This window comes from Babylonia areolata, chromosome 9, assembly GCF_041734735.1.
Source record: "Babylonia areolata isolate BAREFJ2019XMU chromosome 9, ASM4173473v1, whole genome shotgun sequence".
In the NCBI taxonomy this organism is placed as follows: Eukaryota; Metazoa; Mollusca; class Gastropoda; order Neogastropoda; family Buccinidae; genus Babylonia; species Babylonia areolata.
Window position 1 is genome coordinate 20,202,905 of NC_134884.1, and position 10,000 is coordinate 20,212,904.

General features: G+C 38.9%; 1 protein-coding gene across 2 annotated transcripts in view; it reads right to left on the reverse strand.

The window, feature by feature from the left end:
- Window positions 1–7,555, reverse strand: part of LOC143286113 (eukaryotic translation initiation factor 2-alpha kinase 1-like) — a 29,546-nt gene extending 21,991 nt beyond the window's left edge. The window contains exons 1-6 of one of the 2 annotated variants that reach the window (XM_076593704.1): window positions 7,238–7,555; window positions 4,992–5,161; window positions 3,977–4,138; window positions 2,616–2,749; window positions 2,335–2,375; window positions 1,016–1,133 (exon numbers count right to left, since the gene is read on the reverse strand). In XM_076593704.1, coding sequence (XP_076449819.1) covers window positions 1,016–1,133; window positions 2,335–2,375; window positions 2,616–2,749; window positions 3,977–4,138; window positions 4,992–5,091 — 555 coding nt within the window. In that variant the 5' untranslated portion in view covers window positions 5,092–5,161; window positions 7,238–7,555. Of the gene's footprint in view, window positions 1–1,015; window positions 1,134–2,334; window positions 2,376–2,615; window positions 2,750–3,976; window positions 4,139–4,991; window positions 5,191–7,237 lie in introns of both variants that reach the window. The other variant, XM_076593705.1, reaches the window with a different exon arrangement.
- Between the last annotated feature and the right edge of the window lie 2,445 nt (window positions 7,556–10,000).

Sequence of the window (10,000 nt, forward strand, 5' to 3'; positions counted from 1 at the left end):
TTATCTAACATACTTACCATGACCCACTAGCGCAGACTCCGGCAGAGGTCTGACATTCCTGTCCTGTGCAAACTGATACCCGCCTATGCGGGGAAAACGAAAGTAGCTACGCCCGATAACCTCCCGGAAGTTGGTAACCTCCCCTTTGCCACCCGGACTAGCTCCCTCTTTGATATTTCTTTTTCCTTATTCTTGATCCTTATACCTTCAATACAAACAAAAGCGGGCATTTTCTAGCATATATCACAAAACAGCATGAGCTCAAAGACTGATACTGATCAAGGAAAAAATGAAGTAAAACACCAGCAAATAAATGTTTTAATGAACAAAATCTTCTTTACCCTTGCACAGTCAGTAAACTGGTACAGCCTACAGCTGATTTTTTCATGCACTAGCAAGCAGAGATATCTATTTTGACCAGCTGACATAATGACAACAACAAAATGAACAGAGTTTGACTGATCTTGCAGTTAAGTCCAACACTATTGTTTCAAAAAAGCAGGCATCGTCAAGACAAATACAGCTGACACTCCTTGACCTTCAGTAGATCCAAAAATAGTGCTGCAACCTTCACCTTGAATTCAGAAGATGCTTGTTAACTTAAAAAATTTTTTTTTTTTTTATCACACTCAGCAAGTTCAGATTTCCAAGGTTTCTCATGAGACAATAACAATGAATCTAGTTTACGAGTGAGGATGTCTATCATCCTATTTCATATCCTCATTTCATATTACTGTCAAAGTTACCATGTCAAATGTTTGTGACACCATCAGTTTCATTCCGTTATGGACTGTTGGTTCCCAAATTACTTTAGCACTTCACCAATTCAATCTCAATTTGATGGCATTTAATACACAATTGTGCCTTGTTCTATGATTTTTCTTGTATCTTTTAAAATATTCAAGGGGTGCGCCTTACATACAGGAATGCCTTATTGACAGAAAATTGTGGTACACATCATGTATTATAATCATAATTATAAAATACTTTTCCTCTATGTTGCTGAATTTCTCACCTTGTAGACTGACCCGTAGCCCCCTTTCCCCAATCGGCCCAGCTCCTGAAAGTCATGATGATAACGGGAGGTCTGGGAACTGATGACTTCGTCTGCGCAGCTGGCCAGGCGTTCGATTCTGTTGACAGTCAAATATTTCCGTCACTTCTTGGTTTGTTTATTTGCTGATGTTTCTCTAGGCATGCATGTGTGTGCAGATGGGTAGGGGTGTGCGTGTGCGTGTGCATGTGTGTGTGTGTGTGTGTGTGTGTGTGTGTCTGTCTGTCTGTGTCTCTGTGAGTGTGTCCGTGTCTCTCTGTGTGTCTGTGTCTGTGTGCCTGTGCCATAACTATGTCAGAAGAAAAACTAAAATGTTTAAAAAACAACAAACAACAAAAAACATGTCCCTTTTTCCACCAATGTCCCTGTGTTTCACTGGACGTCACCAGAGTATAGCACAGGAAAGACAGTCAGTGAACAAACTGCACAGATCACAGACATGCTCTGAAATGTTGGGAGGCTGGTAAAAGATGAGTGCATAAACCACAACATGTGGCTACCAGAATTTTCTCCCTCTTCACTTGACCTTGAGCGGTAGTCTGAACGGTCATCATTCAGATGAGACGATAAACTAAGGTAGCATGCACTAAACTCACACAAAAGAACCCATGGCAACAAGGGAGTGGTCCCTGGAAAAATTTCACATTAAAATCCACTCTAATATACTCTGTGTGTGTGTGTGTGTGTGTGTGTGTGTGTGTGTGTGTGTGTGTCTGTGTGTGTGTGTGTCTGTGTGTTTGACTGAAGCCTGCCTGAATGACAAAGGAAACCAAAGACGAACGCCTAAAGGCAGCTGTCAGTTGGCTATACCCAGGTAGGCAGCCTGTTCTACAAATGACTTAGACGTAGAGCTTGGTCTCTGACCAAGGACAGGGGTTATATGGGCATCCATATCAAAAACCATATCAGTGCATCTATGATTTGTTCAAAACACAAGATCACCCTACAGGTTACTAGGTATAAACAGAAAACAGCTATCTTAGAAATGTTCAACAAACACATACATCACAACCACACATTTACACACAAAAATACAGACACAGACACACACACACACTCACACGCATACACATACGTACACACACACTCACGCAAAGTAAGCAACAATCACAACTATCCTTACATCCATAATTTACCTTTCTGTTAAACAACCATCTCTTTCCAATCATGATCACGAAAATTTTTTTTTAATTTGGCTGTTGCAAAGACAGGAGACAGAGCATCAGGTAAGAGAGGGTGAAAAAGTAAAATTGCTGATGAATAAAACGACAGCCACATACCTGACATTTGGCAAAGATGGCAAAGCACGAACACTTTCATCCTGAAAAAAAAACAACAGGAAAATTTACAAGGAAATGCACAAAATACAAATACTGTGTACACAAACAACACAAGAAAAAATATCAAAATAAATATTATATATACAATAACAACAACAAAAACATACTAGAAATATCAGCAAGAATCATCAATGTATGTTTGAAAAACTGAACTGAAAATCTGCTCAACTGGTAACTAGCTAAACTTAATGTTCAAAACAGAATGTTGTCCAGGCTCTCACCTTTGTAATTTCCTGCAAGCTTTTGCGCATGATGTTCTGGAAAAGCATTCGGTGCTGAAGGCGCAAACTCCTTGTCTCATCCATGAAACTTAATGGAGAGATGATCTTCAGCTTGCTTAGCTGGTCACATATCACTGAAACACACATATATAAAAAACTGAATTATAAAATGAATTCTGCAACTTATCAAATTTCTAACTCAGACATAAATGCTTTATTGTACTGTGATTTGTATGTTGTTTTCTGTAATTTGTACACACTAGTTTATTTTTCTTTTCTTTTCTATGCCCTATGAGTGGCATCATCCCTACATCACTCGAAGTCCCCAAAGCATGGTCACACCCAAATTTGTCTGCCGCAGTCCCAGTTCTGGCAGTCCATATGGAGCCATTGATGTTAGGTTGCCAGGAGACCACAAACGAGAGGTGACTCTGCCCTGTTGCTGAGTTACCTAGGTGGTGCTCAGTAGCACCTGCTCTGATTCAACATGTGCAGGAGATTTCCTGCTTAGCCCCCTGCTGACAGCAATAACAATTCAGTCACGAGACGGACCGAATGATCACCCTCCCTTCCTCTACTGAGCACTGGCACTAGTTTTGTTGTTGTGTGTGTGTGAGCTTTTTGTGTGTGTGGCTTTTCTCCTTTTAATATACGTAATTAGAGTTAAAAGCAAGGGTTCCAAGTTCGACTGACCCATGTAAAAACAGTTTTACACTCATTCCACTGGACCTCGAGTGGTATTTTGGGTGCCAGTCTCATGGACATGTAGATTCTAAATCAAGGAACTACGCAGGACTTCTGAATATGCTTCCCTGATGCTTTAGAAATGGAAATGATGCACTGCATTTTAATTGAGCAGGATGAAAGGACATTCTACAAAATTACAGATAGAATGAACAAATAAATAGTGAGAAAATTGTATTTCAGACCTTGAGTCTGATGCTGGGATCGTCTGCTACCAAGAAAAGTTGTTTCCCCTGGTCACTTCATGGCTCAGAAACCAAGAAGGTTATGACAAGTAGGTATGCATATCTCTGTTCATGTGTAGCAATGCAGAATTGATTAGAATGTGTAGCATTAGAGAAATCCTGAAGGTAGTCTGGGACCCTCCAGAATCATGGTGAGAGTCCCTGGAACCCCCAAGATGTTCTTGTAACTGATTAGAAACCCTGCCATGTGCAGCATGCACATTGCACACGTAAAAGTAGGTTAACTCCCAAGACCATTGCATAGAAACTGAAGCCATGGTGGTGGGGGAGAGCACGTCTTGTTTGATCTCTTCCCATCGAACAAAAACAAAACAAATACACAAATTTAGAAAATATAATTAAAAAGAAAAGCAAATAGAAAAGCAAGCTCACCTTTGAAGAGCTGTTCCGCCTTGCTAGTGTCTCCGACATAGCTGAGACACACCTGTTCCAGTATGGAGACCATCAGAAGGTGTGGAGGGACACTGCGGGGGACTGCTGATGTCTTCTGCACTGCAGCCTGGGCTGGCAGGTCTAGAGACTGGATGTCGGATCCTGGGAAATGAAAAAAGTTACAGATCGTATCACACGCATCTGTATTCGTATGATAGTTGTGTTCAACTATGACCATCAGAACAGCAGAGGAGGCAACTGCTGTTCCGAATATTTGGGCTAGAATTTGATTATAGTGGAGAGTGTCTTGCCCAAGTACATCCCCACTCTCTCGGCCAAAAGGGTTTTAGGACAGTCGGCGATGGGATGGTTCCCAAAGGCAAACTAGCCCACAAGGCTGCAGCACTAATAGCCAGTGCAATTATTTTGCCTCCTAGTTTGAGAGTCATAGTCCTTCACAAAAGACTAAGCTGTAAATGGTTTCCCATTGACTGGAGAAACCATTGATAATACAGTTCTCAATTTGCTGTTGGCCCAAATATAAACTTATGTCAATCTGTGATATAAGCTGAGTGTTGGGCCTAAATCAACAAGTACACCATCTTATTTTTCAATAAAATTCAAAAAGCGTATGTGTGTCTTTTGTTGTTTGTTGTTAAATTAATTGTCTTTTCACAAAAAATATATGATGATGTGAATGAGCAAATGTGTGTGAGTTTGTAGACATGGGCTTGTGTATAAGCATACACTTACATGTGTGTGTGTGTGTGCGACTCTGTGTGTGTGTGTGTGTGTGTGTACACATGTGCAAGTATAATGTATTAATGTGTACTATGTGTACATGCATGCATGTGTGTGTGTGTGTGTGTGTGCGCGTGTCAGTGAATGACATGTGTCACAACTTACATGCGTATGTGTCACATGTACGCATGCGTACAATATTTTACATTCAGAGCTTTTCTTTTTTTTCATTTTCAAAATTTCATTTTTCAAATTTTAACAAGAAAGTACTTACTGTCAAAGGTTCTGATTGGCTGCAGACCACTCCGCAGTGTGAAGCTGGCCTGGGTCTGTGGACGTTTTTTGTGTCCCATGTTGTCACTGGATTGTTGCATACCTAATTAACTTTCTTGATCAATGAGTTGCCAAACTGCCATCCAGTTTAGCTGCTTTCATGCTCAGATCCTGCAGATACACGTGACCTTGGTTGGAAGCTTTTCATTAAGGGTGACATAAGGAAGGAGTCACATAATGATGGAGTGACAAAAAATCCTGGATTAAAAAAGTAACACACGGAAAGAGTGGTAATCAAATTAAATCAAATCAAATTATGGTGCTGAGAGCCTCACCGACCACTAAGGCCATCTCAAGGCTATCGCCACGTTTGCACTTACTTCAAGTCAAGGGTAAAAAAACAACAACAATAAAACAAGTCACCACTTTAAGCTTTCCTCTGAAACTAGTTGGTAACATTAAACCTAAAAAGGAAAAGTCTAAAAAGAAATAGAGAAAAAAAAACACTTTATTTTTAATACTATACCTTGAAATACCAACATTTTTGTGGAAAAAAACCAACAACATTTGATTCTATTGTCTATTAACAAATACCATTTGATTTTATTTTCAGCTCCATGACACAGTTGGTTTATTCATGATTTTTGGCACTTTTGACAAAACATTGTCACAAGCAGTTAAATGTATTTGATTTCATTATCATTTAGTTTAAATAAATCATTATTTAGAAAATGATTCTACGTATATATGTGCACATACACAGAGCAAAAACAAGCAAATAGCTTGCTCAAGCATTTGTCAAATTATTTTTTTCATTCAATTTTATTTGATAGTCGGTGAACATTGCATGATAAATGCAGTAATGTTAAACCTGGATATTTTCCAACTGCACGCACGTGCACACACACATACACACACACACAGTGACACACACACACACTTTATTTTTAATGGATCTGTTCTTGATGACAAAAACGCTGGTGTGGCTTTCTACATTCCTGCCTTTAAAGCTGAAAAATCTTACTTTATTGGAAAACATCTTTCCATATTCACAGCTGAGCTAATTGCTATTATACAAGCTCTGAACTACTTAGTGAGCCATCAAATAGTTTTCTCGAAAATAGCATTCTTTGTTGATTCCAAATCAGTACTTTATGCTCTAGAATTATTCAGCCTTGAAACAAGACCTGACTTAGTTATTGAGGCAAATCATTTGATACATTGTTTAAGGATTAAAGGGACTGAGGTCAGTTTTTGTTGGGTGCCTTCTCATGTGGGCATTCTTGGCAATGAAACTGTTGATAAAGCAGCTAAAAGAGGAGCACAAGATTAAGAAAAATCGATAAAAATACATGTCCATCTCTCCGTAAAAGAGGCATACACTTTGTTAGAAAAATCAGCATGGGGTCAATTTCATAACCGATGGAAGTTAAAGTTTTTAAACCATAAAGGAACATTATTCCCCGAGAATATTATTAAAGAAAAGATACCGAATCCATCAGCTTGCTATACAAGATTAATAACCTCTACTTTCTTCCGTATAAAACTTGATGCGCTGAAGATAAAGTATAGTAAAAATGTTACATGCATCTGTGGTAAGCAGTTCAGCTTGCATCATTGTTTGTTTCACTGCCAGCAGTTACGTACCTTCTTGCCCAAGTATTTCAAAGAGAATAACAATTCTGCAGATGATTTTTGTAAAGTTATTTCTGACGAGGTTCTTATGGTCGAACTTTCACAGGCATTAGTTCATAGCCCTAATTCTACATTCCTTTAATGCACTTCAGAATTGTGTTCATGGTTTCTGATTATTATAATTATTATTATTGAATTGTTACTGTTAAATGTAATTGCATGTTAGTTATACCACCTTCCTACCCCCATGCCCCCCCCCCCTCCCTTTTTTTTTATTTTTATTTTTTAACGTCAAATATCACTGATAGTGAAAAGAGGCTAAACTAAAGAACGAACACACACACACACACACACACACACACACACACACACACTTCTTCTTTTTTTTAATAGATATATACATATAAAATATACATACATACATAGCGTCATGCTGCTATGATTATAAATATATGTAAGTATCCTTACACACTGTGACACATAATAGTAAATACCACACAGACACTGACAGACACAGACATAAACACCAAACTAAGCAATCAATTTGATGAAACAATCATGAAAGTGTAACCTGCCTCCTATCACACATAAAATAATTTGGTAACAACTTACGAAAGCTGCATCGCTTCATATTGAAGGATGTTATCATTTCTTCATAATCATAACTGATCCCTGGCACACTTGAACATGATGCAACGATTGCAGCAGTCCAACTTCAGAAAAAACTTCCCCGAACCACCAGTCGTTGTCCCAGATACTGGAACAGATTGCAGATTGCTTCTCGGCTTCAGTTTTAAAGCCCAAAAAGAAAATGGGTTAACCTTGTCTGCACCAAAAGCTGACTTGACGCACAAGCAAACACTTGTTCTAGAAAATTCTGGACATCACATCAAAATCTGTAGTTCGCGAAGCATGGTTTCTATGTGTCGTTTTCCAAGCACTAACCAGCCTGTGGTGGAAGTGGTCTCCCTTGACCTTCTTCCTTCTCGGCAACTTCTGCTGATGAACGAAATTTGCACGTGTGCTTCTTTTCATATAATTACGAAGAAATATATAATCGCTTTTTATTTTTCTGATTTCTGTAAAATACGATGAATTGGATTTTTTCCATCAATAGTTCCGGTTTTCTATTATGGTACGATCAGCTTTGTGTCCAGCTTCAGTCATTTCAGTCATGCAACCGGCACCTCTGGCATGGTGACACATATATCAGCTGATGATATCAATCCGGCAAATCATCTATTTCACTTTCAGTTTCAACTGACGACGAATCATTAGACTGCTTCACAACACACACACACACACACACACACACACACACGCACGCACATAACTGATAAATAAATGAATAAATAATCAGTCTGGTGACGAAACGAAAAAACTTGAAAAAAGTGAATGCATAACTGACTGGCTCGCTGGACTCACACGTAGGTATACTAAGCTTACCAAATTTAGACAGCGCAAGATCTCCTGCGGCAGATGGGCAGATGATGATAATATCGGCGACGTTCAGTTTCAGAACTGAGGAGACCGGCCGCGTCAGTCCAGTTCAGTCGGACAAATCCCAAGCCATACTGTACACGTTGATGGTATCAATCCGGCAAATCATCTATTTCACTTTCAGTTTCAACAGTGACGACGAATCATTAGACTCAGTGCTTTACAGCACACACACACACACACAGTACTTTTTTTTTTTTAACAAACTGATCTGGTGACTAAACAAAAAACAAAACAAAACAGGCCAGGCCTTCAAGACTTACTTGTGATACACTTTTTTTTTTTTTAATCCAAGCTTTTTATGTATTGAGTATAATGCATTTACTGTTATATTTATATTTTTTGTATTCTCTAAACTTGGCACTTTGATCTAATATTCGACCCAACAAAAGATCTGTCATTATTATCATTTTTTGTTCAAACAGGAACTTCTTTTGCTAAGCATGGAAGTTTTGTTTATTACAAACGTTTTGGTGGAGACAGTAAAATAAGGGAAATTACTATGTAATTAATGCTAGGGGACTTAGTTTGCTTTAAACTGATCTTTCTCATCTTAAACATTACATTTTGAAATTATACTCAATACATAAAAAGCTTGGATTTTTTTTTAAAGTGCATCACAAGTGAGTCTTGAAGGCCTTGCCTCTCTTGTTTCAAAATGTAATGTTTAAGATGAGAAAGATCAGTTTAAAGCAAATTAAGTCCCCTAGCATTAATTAGAGTAATTTCCCTTCTTTACTATCTGCACCAAAACGTTTGCAAAATAAATAAAACTTCCATGCTTAGCAAAAGAAGTTCCTGTTTGAACAAAAAATGATAATTATGACTGCTCTTGTTGTTGGGTCGAATATCAGATCAAAGTGCCAAGTTTAGAGAATACAAAAAAGATAAATATAACAGTAAATGCAGTTTGCATATAATTAGGCTTCATTTTTTATTTTTTGTGCCCATCCCAGAGGTGCAATATTGTTTTAAACAAGATGACTAAAAAGAACTGAATTTTTCCTATTTTTATACCTAATTTGGTGTCAACTGACAAAGTATTTGCAGAGAAAATGTCAATGTTAAAGTTTAACACACACACGCACACACACACACACACACACACACACACACACAGACAACCGAACACCGGGTTAAAACATAGACTCACTTTGTTTACACAAGTGAGTCAAAAAGTGAATGTACAGTGAACTGGCTCGCTGGACGTCAGGTAAACTAAGCTTACCAAAGTGGAGACAGCGCAAGGTCTCCTCTGGCAGACGGATGGGCAGATGATGATAATATCGGCGACGTTTCGGTTTCAGTTTCTCAAGGAGACTGACGGCGAGTCACTGCGTTCGGACAAATCCATACACTGACGTTCCACCACATCTGCCAGGCCGGCAGATGCCTGACCAGCAGTATGACCCAACGCGCCTAGTCAGGCCTTGTGCATGGTATATTTTGTGTTCCTATCAGAGTGGATTTATTCTACAAAATTTCGCCAGATGGCAACACTTACTAGTAGCCCGGCGAATGTTGTCATGGGTTCTTTTTCAGTACCCCAAATGCGGGATCAGTCTCGGTTTATCGATTCATTCGAATGACTGGATCCACAGTTTGATTTTTCAGTAAAATTTAAGAGACTGAAAGGGCGAGACTGGGAATCGAACCAAGATCCTCTCAGACACTATAAAATGGCAGATAATCGTCTTAACCATTCTTCCACCCTCCTCACTGTAACAATAGGCCTCAATGCTTCAGAGAGAGCACGGGATTCAGACGAGTCGGTAAAAGAAATCATGCCTTCCAGTCAGCCATGCAGCTAACCAGTCTTCTTACAAAACCAGCTGAACCAATCTAAATTGTTGACAGGTCTCAACTTTGGAAGAT